This window comes from Podarcis cretensis, assembly GCF_951804945.1.
Source record: "Podarcis cretensis genome assembly, chromosome: 1".
Taxonomy (NCBI): Eukaryota; Metazoa; Chordata; class Lepidosauria; order Squamata; family Lacertidae; genus Podarcis; species Podarcis cretensis.
The window spans coordinates 74,805,388-74,824,010 of record NC_137170.1 but is presented as its reverse complement, the minus strand read 5'-3'; the positions used below and the strand labels follow the sequence as shown (position 1 = coordinate 74,824,010).

General features: G+C 39.0%; 1 protein-coding gene across 3 annotated transcripts in view; it reads left to right on the top strand.

Annotated features, from left to right (window-relative positions):
• The window catches only part of HPS5 (HPS5 biogenesis of lysosomal organelles complex 2 subunit 2), a 32,596-nt gene extending 14,360 nt beyond the window's left edge, over window positions 1-18,236 (top strand). For all 3 annotated transcript variants that reach the window (XM_079987130.1, XM_079987131.1, XM_079987129.1), the window contains exons 10-23: window positions 63-241; window positions 554-712; window positions 1,427-1,586; window positions 3,479-3,602; window positions 6,343-6,495; window positions 7,039-7,110; window positions 8,338-8,984; window positions 10,142-10,262; window positions 11,070-11,225; window positions 11,737-11,856; window positions 12,753-12,866; window positions 14,162-14,268; window positions 15,030-15,315; window positions 15,886-18,236. In XM_079987130.1, the coding sequence (XP_079843256.1) occupies window positions 63-241; window positions 554-712; window positions 1,427-1,586; window positions 3,479-3,602; window positions 6,343-6,495; window positions 7,039-7,110; window positions 8,338-8,984; window positions 10,142-10,262; window positions 11,070-11,225; window positions 11,737-11,856; window positions 12,753-12,866; window positions 14,162-14,268; window positions 15,030-15,315; window positions 15,886-15,946 (2,459 nt within the window). In that variant the 3' untranslated portion in view covers window positions 15,947-18,236. The remainder of the gene's footprint in view (window positions 1-62; window positions 242-553; window positions 713-1,426; window positions 1,587-3,478; window positions 3,603-6,342; window positions 6,496-7,038; window positions 7,111-8,337; window positions 8,985-10,141; window positions 10,263-11,069; window positions 11,226-11,736; window positions 11,857-12,752; window positions 12,867-14,161; window positions 14,269-15,029; window positions 15,316-15,885) is intronic.
• The last annotated feature ends 387 nt before the right edge of the window (window positions 18,237-18,623 follow it).

The window sequence follows — 18,623 nt, the reverse complement described above, 5'->3', positions numbered from 1 at the left end:
AAGTATAGTATTAAACATTGGGCAGCTCTGCGCTGACTCTTGTAATCTTCTGTTTTGCCTAGATATTCATGATGTTGCAGTATATAAAAACGAGCTCTTCTGTTTGCACACCAGTGGAAAAGTCTCTCACCTTTCCCTTCTACCCGTGGAAAAATGTATAGAACGTTTACTTAGAAGAAGCTTTTGGACGCTTGCAGCCAGGGTCTGCTGCCTCTTCCAGAATTCTATTGTCTTATGTCGGGTAATCAAAGTTTAATATATCATTTTTTTAAAATGTCTTTTTAAAAGCAGTTCTGACAAATAGTAAGTCTTGCGATGCAAATAAAGATAATCTATTACCTTAGGATCCAGGCCAACGTGGTAATCAAGGAACTTCAGGGAAGAAAAGTTTTTTACACCTTGCTTCTCCCTCCCCCCCCCCCTCTGCAGCAGCACCCCAATGGTTTGAGGGTTTTGTGTTTGTTTGTTTTTTACAGTCAAGCGGTGTATAAAGTTAAGATATAAATAAAATAGTAGATTTTAACCTGTTTAATAAAACTTTATGCATTATTAGGCAAGAAAAGCTCTTCCCATAGATAAGCTAGAGCATTTGAAATCTCAGTTGGATCTTTCAACACAAAGTGATATCATTACTCAACTTGAAGAACTAATCTCAAAGCTGGAGCCTTTAGATTCTGCATGCAGCAGCAGGAGGAGCAGTATTTCTTCACATGTAAGCGTATTCCTATAAATGCGATCCATATTATAGCTATATTTTCATTCCCTTAAAATTATATTTTATCAGTGCTTCATTATAGTTAGCCTTTTTTTAAAAGAGTGGGTACATATTGTACATTTGATAATTATAATAGGAGCTATAGTTTGGGCTGTATTTTCTGTTCCAAGATGCATCTGTTGTTATAGTAGATTTGAAGTCACAATGCTAAGAGAGCTTTCATAATACAATAAATATGCATATAATCAAAACAGTCTAGGAATAAATGTAATCTTGCTTGGAGCAGATTTTAGCCGGTTCAGACGCCTATAAGGGGGGAAAAGGTGAATCACTCCAAATCATTTCCCTCCCTGTTCTGCTAATGGAAGCCTTACTGCCAGCTGAACAACACCTTTTTGATACAACCCTTTGTATTATTTATTGCATCTTAGTTCCATTGTTCTGTGTTATGTTGATAAGCTGCCCTTAGAGCATTTACTCTCAAAGGAGGTATAAAACTATTTTAAATAAATAATTTGGATTATTATAATATCGATTAACTCTAGAAATAGCAAGGGCATGTTCCTGCTCTGACTTCATATGCATTTCCCATTTTTTTCATTAGGAGAGTTAAATGTGTGCTCTTCTGTACTAAAATCAGTGGCTTGTCTTTTGGCTGGATCAAGTTTATAAAGGCAGACTTTAAAAGCTTACATTATGATTTCTCAATAGGAAAGTTTCAGCGTATTAGATTCTGGCATTTATCGTGTTATTAGCCGAAGAGGCAGCCAATCTGATGAGGATTCTTGCTCCTTACATAGCCAAACTCTATCAGAAGATGAAAGATTGAGAGAATTTCACACACACCAGGAAGAAGAGCACCAGGAATTTGGTAATACAAACATTTATTAAATACTTGTGTGTGTATCCTGTAAATAGATGGGGATTTGCTGCTGGCTCTGAAAACAAGGTTGTTGCTAATTCCAGCTGTTTGGTGGCATTGTTAGGGACTTCTACACTCCCCTACAAATTATCATTTAACTTGTTTATGTAGCGACAGTTTTGAATGCTGGTGTCATGTTTTCCTCCAAAGTAATTTATTAAAATTAAAAGGTTGTACCTCATCATTTAAGTAACAGGTGATGTAATTCTTAGGTGGAAGTCTGATAGTTTGTGTGAGAGAGACATCACTGCTTCATGTCATCTACTCTTGATGTTGCTGCCCTGTCATGTAAATGAAGGTTGCTATCCAGTTCAATTCATAAAAATTGATTCATAAATTCACTCAAGTAGAAAATCATAATGACCTCTGCTGCTTTCATGGCTCTCCTTTAAGATTTTGTGTTCAGAAACCTGTTAGCCTCTTCTGCTACAGTCAAGCTATTGTGAAACTCTGTAAGCACCTGAGTTCCGTATCTCAGAGTGACACCAGCTTTTGGCTGACAAGGTGATTCAGTGTTTTATAGGAACTAAGCAATTCTGTGTGTAATGGTGGGGATTCAAAACTTGGAGCTGTTTCACTTTTATGGCTGAAATTGTATTCCTTCTGTAAAATGGAAGGAGGTTCATTGGACCTCAGGAGGATAGTTTAGTCTTGTACATGAAAAGTAATGTTTTGAATCATTACCACATTATCAATGGTTGGTAAGAGAGCTTTGTTTATTGTATGCGGTGTTTTAAGGGAGAAATGTCCTGGTGATAAATACTCCATTCTTTCAATGAATATTCCCCTAGAACAACAGTAGTTTGAATATAGATGACCGGAATATGGGGGTTTACCAAATTTGCTGGTAACGTCAAGCTGTAGATTTTGCATGTTTTGGATTAAGGCTATACATGCATGCTTTGCTTGGTGCTGTTTCCTGATAGCATTTGTAATGAATAGTCCCTTCTCTTCTTTGAAGGGATTCCTTTGTTCTCACTTGTATACAAAATTAAGATTTTTAAACTGCTGTAATTTTCTCTTGGGCAAAATATAGTCCCTTTTAAATCTTAGCTTTGGCCTTGAACAAGCTGCATGTTTGAGGGTTTATTTTCAAGAATGCTTCTAATTCCATAAATTAAGATGAAGAAGGAATTTAGACATTCAGGTTTCTTGAAACAGTGGTAATAGCAGCAAGGTACTTGCTTTTCTTGTGTCTTCCCCATGCACTTTATTCTGTAAACCCCTTGCTCTTGCCTTTGGAGGTTTTACACTGTAAGCTCCATTTGCCGCTTGTCACTTTGCTTAATATCAGTAATAAAATATCAGTGATATTGAGGCTATTCTCTAATCTCTAAATTAAGTGTTGCATAATTGATTCCAGGAGACACTGATATAGATATAGGTATAGATTAGATATAGATATAGATTGATTTTTTTGGGTGTGTTATATACACACCACACACACACACACATTTGAAAAGTCCTCAGGTTCTGTAGATTCTAAATTGCTGCCCGAACCTCAAATGCACATTAGCAGTGTGTTTTAGGACTCCTATTTCAAGCTGCATTTTACTACAGATGCTTTGAAACTTGGCCCAAAGTTATCTGACAAATCAAGGAGCTTTCTTAAAAAAGTATAACTGCCAGATCACCTAAATGCTGGTAGTTCATATTGTGTTGTTATTTCCCATATGATTTGGCAAAAAGGTGTCAATTATGGCTGAATGGCTTTTGGCATTGATACCTACTTGAAGGAGGTGAAAAAAATCTGTTGTGAAGCACAGCATCTGATCAGTCCTAAGCATATGTTGTCAAATCACTCCATTTTATGACTTTTAAATTTTAATTTTGTTTGTTAGACACTGTATCTCATGCTTCTGTGATGGTCGACACTGATCGGAATGAGACTTTTCTTCCATTCAGTATTCCATTGTCATTCCGTTCCCCATCTCCCCTCGTCTCTCTTCAAGCTGTCAAGGACAGGTAAAATCACATGTGAATTCCTCACCCATTACATACTTTTTGTTTTGTCCAATCATTAAACATTACTTGTAACTCATGCCACATTTTTCCATGCTAGCCTTTGACTCCTTGAAACTAGCTAGCTGAAGATGGGCTGGGGTTAAAAGTCTTTTCTTAATCATTAAAGGGCATAAGAGTGTGGTGGGAAAGTTTACCTTATCCTGGGTGGCTCATGAATCTTCAGCTGTTTACCACTAATTTTAACATGTGGGTCATGCTTCTGCAACTGTGAATGTTTTTCATTATCCTTCTTAACCTAGCTCTTCATTACAAGTATAACACTATACCATCCCAAGTAGTGCCAGTTTGGAATGCTTTGAGTGCTTAAAGGCAGCTGTAGGGTATACAGAGCTATCTAGTAAGGATCCAGTGACTGACCCATTGGTCAATAATATCCTCAATGGTGAGTTTTAAAACCAATAGGAGCAAACAGTTAGCATTAAAGTCAAATAAGTCCTCTCATGATTGGAACCAGATGCAGGGCACAATCAAGGAGTTCTCAGACCATGGATTCAGGATCGGGAGAGGAGATTTGAAATGGGATTGATGCCATTCATAGATATATAAGAAAAATATAGTTAAAAGATCCCACCTCTATAGGTACCCAGCACTTGCTGCTGTTTCAAACTTCATATCTGATTAACTTTGAGGTCCTAAAGTTATCAGGATGCTTGGAGGCCTCCGCAGAAGACTCTTCTGATTATTAATTTCAGCACAAGACAGAGAAAACATTACTTTCAGGTGATATGTGGATGTCTCTTCATTCCTGCATTGAAAAATTGGCCATAGAACGGTCAAATAAAATACTGAAATTTAAAAGATGTTTTTAGTCCTTTCTATTGAATTGGCAATGAAGAATCAACCAAAATGGCAAAGTAAATGAATAGGTCTTTAGGGGGAAAAGCAGATTGCTTGCCTTTGGGCCATATAGTGATGCTGCATTTTAACATTTTAGAGGCTGGAAACCACCACAACGGAATTGATAATGATTATTTTGAGGGTTGCTGTAAGACAGCCTTCCCCATGACTTTGATGGGAGTTATACTCTAAAATAACAGGAGGGCACCAGGTTGGTGAATACTGTTCTAACACCACCTCACTCTCCATCTTCCACTTGTTTGAGAAGAGAGCGTCTGAAAAGGACTATAGTATGAGATGTGAATTCTAACCTTCTTGAGATTATGAGCTCAAACAGTTCAGTATAATGTACCCACAATGCTCATAACTGTTGTTCTGGCTGAAAGTGGCTACAAAGGATAATGGAACAAAGAAATAGTGGCTGTTATATTTTCCCTTTTGAAAATATAAAAGCCAGCAACCATTCGTATCTAATTAACTTCTTGCTTTACAGTTTTCAAAGGAGGAATGGCCATATAGTTTTAGTAGTCCTTGGTATAACCTAAAACATAATTTTCACCCAGCACAATCCTCCAGTTAGATTAACACAGTGTGTTCAGCATGGCATTTGCATACTTTGCAGACTTTGGGGCTTCTCATCATGCCCAGATGTTTCCTCTCTCCCACTTCCTTTTTTTTCAAAAAATTGGTCAACACTGAGCCTGATGAAGAATTCTGTACACTTGAAAGCTTTGTGATATTGCTTTGTGATCGTAATAAAGGTGTTGGTCTACTGCTATTCCTATTTTCTAATGATTGAACATCTGTATCCACCAGCAATTTTTGCATACGTGGGAGAAAACAAATGCTATAGCGTTGATTACTCTCTTCTATTTAAAAGAAACAATTCTACAATCTAACATGCTAAAAATTGTATGAACATTATAGAAACAATGCATCTAATCTTGGCTACACCAGCTCCCTGATTTCACTTACCTTTGTTCATTTATACATAGCCTAAGGCCCCAAAGTGACAGAGGTGGCGCTGTGGGTTAAACCACATTGCCTAGGACTTGCCGATCAGAAGGTTGGTGGTTCGAATCCCTGCGACGGGGTGAGCTCCCATTGCTGGGTCCCTGCTCCTGCCAACCTAGCAGTTTGAAAGCATGTCAAAGTGCAAGTAGATAAATAGGTACTGCTCCAGCGGGAAGGTAAACGGCATTTCTGTGCACTGCTCTGGTTCACCAGAAGCGGCTTGGTCATGCTGGCCACATGACCCGGAAGCTGTACGCCGGCTCCCTCGGCCAATAAAGCGAGATGAGCGCCGCAACCCCAGAGTCGTCTGCAACTGGACCTAATGGTCAGGGGTCCCTTTACCTTTAAAGCCCCAAAACATGAAATAAATAAAACTGGAATGAATGGTGTACTTTCAAGTATTAGGTTCAATATAGGAGTGCTATTGCATCAACAGTGTTAAGTGGGTAGAGCATCATAGAAGCAAGGATTTGTATTTGAATTTTCCACTTTTTAGGTTCAGCGTTTCCCTGAACACATAGCTTAATCCCAGCAATCGGCTAATTTGGGGTACTAGTCCTTTTAACCATATTTTCTTTAACCTTGCTTTAACAATCCTAGATCAACATTGTTTAATGTTCTAAAATCTCTGCTTATGCTGACCAAAATAATTTTGCCTTGTACGCACAGAGCAGCAACATATATCATCCATCTTCTTGATCTGCTTTATATATCTGAAGAAGACCTGTGCAAGCTCTTGCTATGATAAATTCTGAGGTGCCACACAACTGCCTTAATCTATGGTTTTTTCCTTTTTGGTGCTCACACAATGTTTACACTTAACTTACAGTGTTTCTAGCTTTGTACGTAAGACCACAGAAAAGATTGGTACTCTTCATGGGAGTCCTGATAGAATCAGACAGGACATTAAAGATGAAGAACAGCTTCCAGAAATGACTGCTAGACTAGCCCAACCTCAAGAGGAAGGAGAAGACGACGAAGAGTGAGTAAAAGCTCCTTTAGCCTGTGCAGCAACCCGTTCCTTTCAACAGGGTGATGAGGCAGGAAGAACAACTGCATTTTCGGTTGACTCTTTAACTCGTCATCATGCAAATGCATTTCTAAATCACCCATTTCTAGTAACATACCGCAATACTATCAAAAAGCAACCTTTGGCTATTGGAAGTGGCACTGGAATCCAGCTATGCATTTGACTTTGTGACATGGAATACCAAGCTTACAAAGAAAGATGTGGTTGGGGTAGGGTTTGGTAACAGAAATATAGTAATAAACCTATGCCCAGAAACACGCCTGGGAATGCATGGTCATCATTTTTAGATGAAGAGAACATAATTCTGTATTTGTAGCGCTGAAAAATATGTGAGCAGATCCACCAAAGTGAAAAGAAAATGGAAAGGCTTTGGTGCTTTTATACTGACCTGTCTTCTAGGTGGTATAGAGTTTTACTGAAACAAACTTAGGAGTAAGACAGGCAAATGTTTTTCATTCCTCCCACTGGCTATTAAAATTAACTTTTTCTTTCAAGGCTTGAACTGCAGAGCCAGCCTCATGAAGAGGACCTCCTTAAAGACCTTGGGGCAGCAACTATGGAGACCCTGTAAGTAAGGCATCAAGTGTTCTGAGGATACAATATGCAGAACAGGGAGAGGAGAACCTTGAGCTCTTTATCGAGCAGGGGCAGGATCGAAATATATTAAAAATATTAGTAGAATATTTTGTATAATTTATATTTTTATTTATAAAAAAGATTTATATACCGCTGTATTGTAAAGATATATCACAGTAGTATACAACAATACAAAAACCATAAAACCAAACAGGCAAATAATTAAAAAGTTAAAAACAAGTTAAAAGCAAAAAGAAATAAAAAACAAACACCAGTATATTCCTGATCCTTAATTTCCCCATCTCTGATGGTTGCCCACCTCTCATTCACCTGATGCTGCCATGATGTCAGATGGCATAACTTCAAAAGAAAGTATCAGGAGAACACTCGCAGGGGTGGTTTGGATTCATACTGTGCCTGAAAATGAAGATGGATCTGTTCCCCTTGGAAAAGCTTTGGCTGAAATTTGCATAGTAGAGCCAATCTGGTTGTAAGTCACTTTGGGTTGCCTTGGGCAAGATAAAGTGACCAACAAATTTACTAAATCATAATCACCATCACCATCCCAGGGGGCTTAGTACCCAGTTTGAAAGGTCCTGCTTGCAGAGTGTACTCTTAATACTCCTGATTGTTCCTTTGCAACCATGCCTTTCTCTGCTACACATGTGATGTTGGGTGTGATGCAGGTGGGCATGGCTGGGGGTAGGGAAAGCCTCACAGCCTAAAATAACATACCTGCCGGGCCTACTTTAGCCTATGAGCTACAGATTCCCCATGCCTGTTCTACACAGATGAAAGTTGACTGTTTTTAAAACGAGGTAATGCTATGTTAATATTTCTCCATACACTGTAATACTAGTTCTTAGAAAAGTAGCTTACTGTTACATTTAGGATTTATCTGGAAGTTTAGGAGCCATGGATATTAACTCTGGAACATCAAAGCTGGCTAAGATGGGGCTATGAAAGTCCACACAAACCTTCCATTCTCCAAAATGACTCATTGTGTTGCTTTTGCACATATGCGGAACAAATTTTCCATGTAGCTGTATTGTAGGAAAGGTGGACTGAACTGTGCCCAAAGTATTAATTGTGGGTTGCAATCCTAAAAACGCATATAAGAGATTCTTTACGAGAACTACAATGTTGGCAGTATAATTTGCTTTCTTTTTCTTGTGGGTATAAAATCAAATTGTAAGTTTGCATATATCCTTTTTGCAGAACCAGACTTCAGGATCCACTAGTTTTGTTACAGCCACAGTACTTGAGAGCAGTTTTGCTAAACTGGATTCCATTTCTGGAAAAAACATTTAGATTCGAGGCATCTGCTGTTTTGGATGAGAGCTCATCTAAGATAGACAATGAGATGCCTTTGCAGCCTGAAGACCAGCAAGTTTTCAAAGAAAATGTGGAAATGCCTCAACATGATGAATGTGCAGATATGGAACAGTTGCCTGTCTTGAGAACAAACTATGAAAATGATGATGTAAATAAAGAACACGATGATGCCTGGGAAGAAAATACCAAGCCAAATAGTAGCAGTCATATTGATAAAATACTGAGCAAACATCCAAAGTCGGAAACCACATTTAACCATTCTTTTCAGATTCATTCCCCATGTTTCATACCAGAGAATATTCAGAAAGATCTGGTAGAGCTGGCAACTTTATGTTTTGAATTAAATGTATATGAATATTCACAAATTAATGGTGAACAGTATGTGCAGCCAGAAGATTCAGATGCCTTGGCTTGTAGATTCATAAAAGACTACTTTTTTCTTCTGGATCTGGAAAGGCTGAAGCAGTGTATTATAACCTGTCATAGCAATCATCCTAGAGTTTGGGAAACCTTTGTGGAAGGATTAAAAGGTAAGCATGGCCATCAGTCATGGATGCTTTAGCTGAGACCCCTGCATTGCAGGGGGTTGGACTAGATGTCCCTTGGGGTCCCTTCCAACCCTACAGTTCTACGATTCTCAAGTTGTATGAATTCACAGTGCAGTTCTATACACACATAACTTGAAGTAAGTCGTATTGAACTCATTGGGGCTGATTCCAGGCAGATCTATGTAAGATTGAACTGTTGGAGGATCTTGTGTCTGCCATTGTGTCAAAGCTTTATATAGAATTTGTTCAAAACGAAATTTGTTGAAAATATTTGCAAGCTGAAATATGGGGCATGCTGTCTGGGGCTTTCCATGGCAATTAGCCATGATGGCGATGCTCTGCCTCTGCAGTTGGAATTACAGTTGGAGGCAGTAGTGCTTCTGAAAACTAGTTCCTGGAAGCACCGAAGGGGAGAGCGCTCTTGTGCTCAAATCCCACAGGCATCTGCCTGGCCACTGTAAGAGCAGGATGCTGGACTAGGTGGGCTGTTGGCATCATAAAGGTAAAGGTAAAGGTACCCCTGCCCGTACGGGCCAGTCTTGACAGACTCTGGGGTTGTGCGCCCATCTCACTTAAGAGGCCGGGGGCCAGCGCTGTCCGGAGACACTTCCGGGTCACGTGGCCAGCGTGACATCGCTGCTCTGGCGAGCCAGAGCCGCACACGGAAACGCCGTTTACCTTCCCGCTGGTAAGCGGTCCCTATTTATCTACTTGCACCCGGAGGTGCTTTCGAACTGCTAGGTTGGCAGGCGCTGGGACCGAGAAGCGGGAGCGCACCCCGCCGCAGGGATTCGAACCGCCGACCTTTCGATCGGCAAGTCCTAGGCGCTGAGGCTTCAACCCACAGCGCCACCTGCGTCCCAGCCGTTGGCATCATACAGTGGGCTTTTTATATGTTTACTCCTAATTAACATTAATGCCGTTGAAAGCTTTATCTAACTCCCATTCATAAAAATAAAAGTAAAATCCAATTAAAATATATCCTGAATTACATTGACTGATTTTTTTTCTTGTTACTGTTTATCTCTTAAGTGTGTCCCCCCCCCCAATTTAATGTTTATGTGAAAATTAACACGTTTCCTGTTCTTAATGTTACTTTTCAATATAGTTGTTGTTACATGTAAAATTATTGGTTTCAGAACTGACTCGGACTAGTCCAGTCACTATGGCCCTGGAGAATGGAGATATGTTTAGAATTCTGAAATTGCTAGTGGATCTGGGTCCCTGGGATGCTCCTGTGTTGCTAGCACATGTCCTAAGGTATTCACCATTTGACTTAATTTGACTGCATCTTATTTAATACTAGGCTGGCATATGTAGTTACTCTTCAGATCAGTCTTTATGCATTTTTATTAATGGGAGGCGGTTTCATACTTGCATTTTCTAGGGCTGGCCCATAATATTTCATTACCTGAGGTGAAGGGCAAGATGGCACCCCTTCCCATTATAGGTAGAGAAGCTGACATAATTCAGTATTGATTATGTGACTGTCCTTCACAACACCTGAGGCAGTATGGTGGCAAAAACATGTCTTATAGCAGCCATAGCTCTGTAGCGTCCAGCAGAGAGGAAGGGTCAGAGGCCTTTTGAGGAACAGCCCTGGAGCTGATGGTGCTGCTCCCAACATCTGCTCACTTTGCTCAGTGAAGGTGTGGGGAACCTCCCCCCCCCCCGCATGTTGTTGAACTACAACTCCCATCAATTACAGTAATCGTGGTCAGCAGCCAGGAATAGTGGGAGTTGTAGTTCAGCAACAGCCAGAGGTCCAAAGGTTTCCCACATTTGGCCTAATGTTAAGACTGATCCTTGTTTCCACAATCTAGTTTCAGGCAAGCCTCACTAGTATTGTGATAAACCTTGCAGTTGTACAGGGTGAGTCCTTTAAAAGACGCCCCGTGGATACAGAGTATACATGTTCCATGGGGCGTCTTTTAAAAGACTCACCCTGTATTTGCAGTGTTAGCTATGTTTAAATGTGTGGATCAATACCTTGCTAGTAAATAATAATTCTGAGAATTGTTTTCTTAAATAAGTGTGACTTTTGTGTCCTCTCTTGTTCTCATATAGGCTTTATGAAAAATTTGGAGAAACTTCGCTAAGGCCCCTGATCAAGTTTTGTCCCTCTATTTTGCCTTCAGATATCAAGCAAATTTGTAAAAGCAATCCTCAGCATTTCCTGGCATATTTAGACAGTCTAATCAAATCAAGGGCTGCAGATGAACGGTATATATTGTGCTCTCTTACTCTGTGGAACAAAAGTTAAGGAATGGGATGCATGGAAGTAATAATTAGGGTAGTGGTGAAAGGTGGACTCTCATTAGAGGATTTTAAACAGTGGTTCGATTGCCATATGTCAGGGATTCTTTAATTTCTTCCAATTCCACAATTCATTTGATTCTAAAATATTTGTTGCTTCTTAATGACATTAGGTCTCTGAGAAGGGAAATAATATCTTGAGTGGGTAGTAACTTAGCAAAAAAAACCTGCATACATCAAATTTATGACATGGTTATTTGAGAACTTTTTAATACAGTATGGTTGTATACAATAAGGCATTAAACATTTCTTTTGGCTCCTTATAAAATTGGATGATAATTTCTTTTTAAAATGCAGCACTAGTTAAATGACATTCAAGTATGCCTTATTGTGAAACTAGTCCTGGTTGCTTGTATGTTGTAAATCCTTTTTATTGCCAGAATGCACATATAATTAGCGGTGAACAATCTCTTTCTAGGCTGTCCTTCTTGGGATCTCTTCTTCATCCTGAGTCATTACGATTAGATTGGTTATCTTTGGCAGTTTCTCAAGATGCCCCACATACAGCAAGTACAATGGATGCCCAAGGAAATCCACGGTATGAATAGCGTTTGACTCAAGCTTGCTGTTTGTCCACACTTCATAATTGTATTCACATTCCTAAAGACATTATCTTTTGACAGTCACAAGGACAGTCACAAGATCACCCAGCAGTCTTTTAGCTTCAGGAGAGAGAACTGAGACAGAATGCATGATATATAATTGCTCTGTGTGGGGGTGGGGAATTCTATTAAAAGATACATATTTGCTTAGGACATGGAAGGGATGGGAAACCCTTGGCCCTCTATATGTTGTTGGACTCCAACTTGTATTAGTCTTAGACAGCATGGCCAGTGATCAAGGATTATGCTATTAGTTGTTTATTGAATTTAAGTTCTGTCCTTCCTTCCAGAGAAGCCCAGGGTGACAAGCGCACAGCTAAAAATGTAATTCCAGTACAAATGAAGACTGATAAAGATATCTACTTAAAAGGTACAGTCATACCTTGGATCTTGAACGCCTTGGCTCCCGAACAAATTGGCTCCCGAACGATCGAAAGCCGAAAGTGAGTGTTCCGGTTTTCGAATGTTCTTTTGGAAGCTGAACGTCTGATGGGGCTTCCACAGCTTCTGATTGGCTGCAGGAGCTTCCTGCAGCCAATCAGAAGCCGCGCTTTGGTTTCCGAACGTTTTGGAAGTCGAACGGACTTCCGGAATGGATTCCGTTCAACTTCCAAGGTACGACTGTATATTTAACAGTGGGGAATTTGTTGGGAGTAGTCCAACCTCATGTTCCCCTCCCTAATTTAAAGCAGCATGCATGAATCTCCCCTTAATATTGGCAGTGTTTTGATTCAAATTGAAACAAACTTGTGTTATCTATCATTTTTTAAAAAGTCTTATGTAATTTCCCTAACTTTTTTTTTATTATTTGCTTTTGCTTTAATACTTTCAGGCCACGTTCACATTTATTTACTTGGGGCTATAACCAACTGATCTTACTATTGCTTAAACTCCCAGCTGACACTGTAATGAAAGAGAAGATGTCTGACATTTGCAAAAGCTATGGGTAATGTAGAAGTCCTTGGTAAAATTAATGTCTTTGAAACTTTGTTACTTAAGAGGGCATGTTTCTCTCCCTTGGTTTCACTTCACTACGTAATAGTCTAGTCTGTTCAGCTGTAGTTATCCAGGGTATGTGCTATGCAGTTGCTCAATCATGCTCTTTCTGTGTGTTCCACCAGCCAGTGGCCTACCTCTCCTTCCAAAGCCTGCCATAGCCCTGAGCAGCAGTAATAAACAATGAAGCTGCAACTGTGATTCAGTTAAAATGGGGTTGGGGAACCTGTGGCCCTTCCAGTGGTCAGCCTGTGGGGGCTCCAGATTCCCCATCCCTGAGCTTACCTGCCTCTTCTCTCTTCCCCACTCCACAGCATAAATATCCATTGCTAGAATTGCATACATGGGCCAGTTGGGGGTGGTGTAGTAACACAAAAGTCTTGCGTTCTGTTTGCTTCTGAATAAGGGAACAACTGAGAAATGGTACTGAGAATATACAATCTGCAGCAGCGTTTTGCCTTTGTCAAAATTCTTTATAAACCCCAGCTAGAGGTTAAGTAGCTGACAACTTTGTGGAATGAATAAATTTTACCCAAGAAGTAGAGAATTCTGAAAATGTTAATGTACTTCCAAGTTCCATATAAATCTGTTGGATTTGGGTTCTCAGCTGTGAATTTAGGTTCCCTTCATTTCATTTGAACCCAGGGCTCTTGGTTGCAACTCATGGTTAGTGAAGAGAGAGATTAACCACAAACCCCGTTCAGATCAGATGACACACTAAGCCAAATGTTGACTTGGCTTGATGCGGCAGCAAAAAGGACCAGGCAGAAGTGAATTTGGATGTGAGCTCCTCTGTCTTGCTAAGTCAAGATTTGTTATGCTCCCAGAAACCAACTAACTAGATTTATTTATTTTAATTGAAGAGGGCCTCCTAGCTGGATTTTATTTCATACCTTTTTTTATTTAAGATATTGGTTAACTTGGAGGTGTATGTGTTCTGTGTTAAGGGGGAAATTGGTGCTGTTGCTATTAATAGATACTGAGAGGTGTGTATTGGGTCATTATTCTGCTGAAGATAGGCATGGAATATGGATTTAGACGTATGCTGTTGGAGCATCAAAAATGACAATAGAATACTGCATATTATGCTGCGCTCTAAACTTGTAATTCTTTGTGCAGTGAGAGGAGACAGAAGGAAGCTTATCTTCTCAGTGAAGGTTGTGGTATATTGAAGTGTCAGTCAGGTTATAATTACTCATAAGTATTTACTTTTGGTTTGTGAAACTCTCCATAATATTGTTACAGCTTCTGGCCTGGATATCTTTCACTCTGTTTGGAGCTGGATAGAAGACCTGAAGCCCTTACCCATATTGTTTGTTTGGATGATATGAACTTGTTGGATAGAGAACATGGTTTGTAAAACTTAATTTGATTCTTGAGTGAATTCCACATTCTCTACTTGTACTAACTAGTTTTGAAATCTTTTTATTTATCAATTTTTAAAATCAATGTCAGTATAAAACAGTTTAACAACAAAAACAAAACCAAGCTATGGAAGTAATCACCCCAAGTGCATTTCTGGCAGGAAAAGAAAAGAAAAAGAAAAAATAAACCACATGGTTACCATGCATCCTAGAACTCCAGTATTGTGCACACAATAAAATGTGGCATTTCTGCTACATTGTTTTGCCCTCTTCTACATTGGCAGCTTGTGAATTTTAAAAAACCTTTTATTTATTATTTTTGCTCATTTAAATTTAATCAGACTCTCTCTTGAATTTGTGTTTTGTGTTCCAGTATAATGGAGATAGTGTTGCCGTGACAATTTAATGTCCCATTCTATCCTGCAGCAAATGCAGTTAAGTGTCCATTGTTGGAAACTTCCATCCTTCTTCCTGTCTCTTGCGTACATGCTCTCAGTGTCACCTGCTATCTACCCTATTATTCTGTCCATGAATCTCCCCACCTCACCCCAACCATGGGTCATCTAGTATTGTGGGGTTACAATTTCCATCATCCCCAGGCCCAGTGGTCAAGGATTATGGGAGTTGCAGGCCAACATCATCTAGCGACCTAAGATTGGCCTGGGCTGGCCTGCTTAATTTAACTCACACCATCGAGTCCTACAAAGCAATCTGGTTTGGATTTCTAAATCATTTCCTTTTGCATTTAGGGGCAATTCCAGAAACAATGGAAGAATGGAAATTCCTTCTTTGCCTTGTGAAGAGTCATTGCAGTAGTGTTCTTCATCTAGCTATGCAAAATGGCGGTGCTGTTAGTAACGGTGATCCGAACTGGCCAAATAGTGTAACAGTTGAAAATGTGGCTCTCCTGTTGGCCAGAGTAATTGGTCCTGATCGTGCTTTGCAGCTGTTGCAGGAATGTGGCCTGATGGTTGAATTATCTGAAAGATTTGCCAAGGTCTGTGAGATACTAAGAATTGCTGAAAAAAGACAAAGGTAAGTCTTCTGATAATGGTCTGAAATTAGTTGTGTCAAAAGGTAATACTGTGTCATGATTAAGTGTTGCATGTGCAAGTAGCTATAAGCCTTCAGACTTGCACACACTCCATATGCCAAGATTGGAAGCTTCATACTTCAGCTAATGGCAAACTAAAGTATTGCATCCAAATGTGGTACAAGCTATAGTTCACTGAAACTAGAAGCAAGGATGGTTAGAAAATCTTTCACAAAATTCATAGAATAGCCTATACTGGCATGGGATGGCCCACTTCTGTATAAATGAAATGAACAGTATGAAATGAACAGACAGAATAATAGAATTGTAGAATTGGAAAGGGACCACAAGGGTCATCTAGTGCAGGCCCCTGCAATGCATAAATCTTTTGGCTGATGTGGCAGGTTCAACTTCTTTAAACAACCAGAAGTTGCGGTAGTAGCAACCTGCAGTGCAGACAAGTGCAAAGTCACATTTATGAGTTAATGAACTTGATGAAATTTGCTGTGTAGAGTTAGTCCCCAATTTCTTTATAATATCTCTTTTCTCCTATGTGTTGACTTTTGTTGCAGAGCCCTGATTCAGTCCATGTTGGAAAGATGTGACCGATTTTTGTGGTCTCAACAAGCATAGCAAACAAATGATGGAAAATGATAGTAGTAAGAAGCATGTTCCTCTTGTGCTGTGCCACTTTTCCAGCAATGTTTTCCTGTCAAAGTGAAGATGCATTTAGTCAGATTGGCAGAAAAAGTGATAACGAAGCTCCTTTTTCTACTGGATTTCCGTCATTCAGTATTTGAATGCATGTTTACCCAATACTTCTAACGAACAATTGTAATGCTGCTGCTTGCTCAGCAAGAATGCTTGTGCATGGTAACCCCTTTGAGCTACTAGCATCAAGTTTAGATGTGAAAATTGGATTCTTTATGTAGGAAGCAGTGCTTCACATTCAGCATATAAATTTCAAATGAATAACTTCCATCACATTTCTAGCAGATTGCCATTTTCAGAAAGCTGCATATAAATGAATGTAATTGCAGGGATTAAGTGTATAATAATTGAGTTGAGTTAAAACACTTTTAATATAACTCTTGATTCATTGGCTGAAATAAAAGGGTGTTAAAACAAGTATATAGTCTCCAAATATTTATAACTATACCACTGTGGAATTTTACAAGTTTTATTCCGAATTTGAAGTGATAATCAACAGAACTGAGATTCCAGTAGTTAAATGCAAACACTGGCAGAACTTGCATATATTAAAAATGGTGTTTAATATAATATTTTGGCGTTTTAAAAGCTTATATAATCCTGTATACTATGGCATAGTGCTCTCTCATTGCACACATCCTAAAGAAAATATTTTGCACTGTTTTTTTGTTTATATCCTTGCACAATGCATCCTGTACATGCATGCTTGGAAACAGTTCCCACTGTTCAGTACAGCTTATGCCCAAGTATGCACGCATAGGATCCTGTTCATCAAATTGGTATAATAATATACTTTTCCTTCTAAATCTAGGTGTTGGGTTGTTGTTTTTTGTAATGCTTGACTGTTTCGGAAATGATGTATAAGAAAATGCGCTCCACATTTCTGTTAATACTGCCATTGGATATTTGATCAAGATATATGCACGTAATTTGGTTTCCATTTGGATGTTAATATTATTTAATATTGGATGCTTCATTTTTGAGAAGGCTTGGATCCAAAGCAGTTTGCAGTTATTTCTCCTGGTGCAAAGGCTTCTCCATCTGGCAGTAGCTCCCCACATCTTTTGAAAAAAGATCTGCTGAAAGTTGGGGGGATCCTCTAGATTAGCCTTTTGGGGAATGGAAAGCACTGCAGTATTTGTTGGGGGTGGTGATGGTGGAATCGGCAACTTTCCCACACCATGCACATAAAATAGTGCTTTTTTTCTAATGCACTGAGGTGGTTTGACTCAGAGTCCATGTAAATTGTGCCTATTAGACATTTGGGTTATATCTAACATTAGTCATACTCAAGGGAGACACTGAGTATGACTTCATTGAATGTTGTCCATTTTTCTGGTATTAAATATGTTAGAACTATGCAGTTTTCATACATTACTAGTGATTTATTGAAGCTTGGTAATCAGGGCAAGAGAAAGGTTACAGAATTGTGTAATATTATTATAGTCCTTCAGCTGAAAACAGAAATGTCACAATTGCATCATCTTGTATACTCAGGTTTACTGTACAGCTTGTAAGGACTTACATGTAATTTAATACTACTGAGTTCTTATTTCTTAACTTACATGCTTGAGGGCCTTATATATATTTTTAGGACACAGTTCAAAGAATCTTGTTGGCCATGTGCAAAAGTTTGATTCTCCACAGTATCTTCTTAGACCTGTGCTGTTCCCCTGAGTTTTCTGGCAGGTTTCATTAGTGCTGTGGAGGCTACTTCCAGAAGCCCAGGTGTGCATAGAGTTCACCCTCCAGCTCTTTGAATCTGGGCCTTATTTTTAAATTAATGTTTACTACCTCACGTTGGGGGTGGGGGGAATAGCCAGTGTGTTAATTGTGCTCAGAGTAGACTTAAGTCCATTGATTTTGACAGGTCTATTCTGAATATAACTTGGTTGGATTTCACTTATTGGTTTTGCGATATTTTTTTATTAAAAAGAAGCACAAAATCATGAAATGGTACTTTTCACACAGAGTTTTTTGAAGAGAATGTGATGTGGGACAACTAAAAGTTTATGAAACATTGTTTTGCATTTTGTTACAGCTTAACAATTTGTATTTTTAAAAATTACTTACTTGCAAGCATACTTTATTTTGTAGTCACTGTTCATGTTTAAACAACAGCTTTAAAACATTGCTTGTAACCAAACAGCTTTGTTTGTGCCTTGTTCATGTTTTTGTTAATCCAGATTTTAATAAAAATTAATATATCTTACTCATCATGTTGTTCATTTTTCAGTAACATTGGGGATGTAAAAAGTCGATTGGCCATAAAATAATAGTTTACATGCTGGAAAATAAAGGACATATAAGTAGTTCATTTTATAATTCTCATGAGTACTATGTTGAATTTTTTTTTGCTTGCATGTGACAAGTCATCCTGTTGAGTAGGAGCGAATGGTCAGCTTTCTCTATGCTAGGTTTGAATTTAAATCTAGGGATTTATGAAACAAATCATTGCATTTTAGGGTCTCATCTCCACAAAAGAGAAGAGAGCCACGTTTGCTGCCAGACTTTCCTTCTTACTGCTTTTACTACAGAAGTGCTTGCGCCTAAGAACATAGCAAAGCATCAGCTCTTGAAATCTTGAACCACAGTTGTT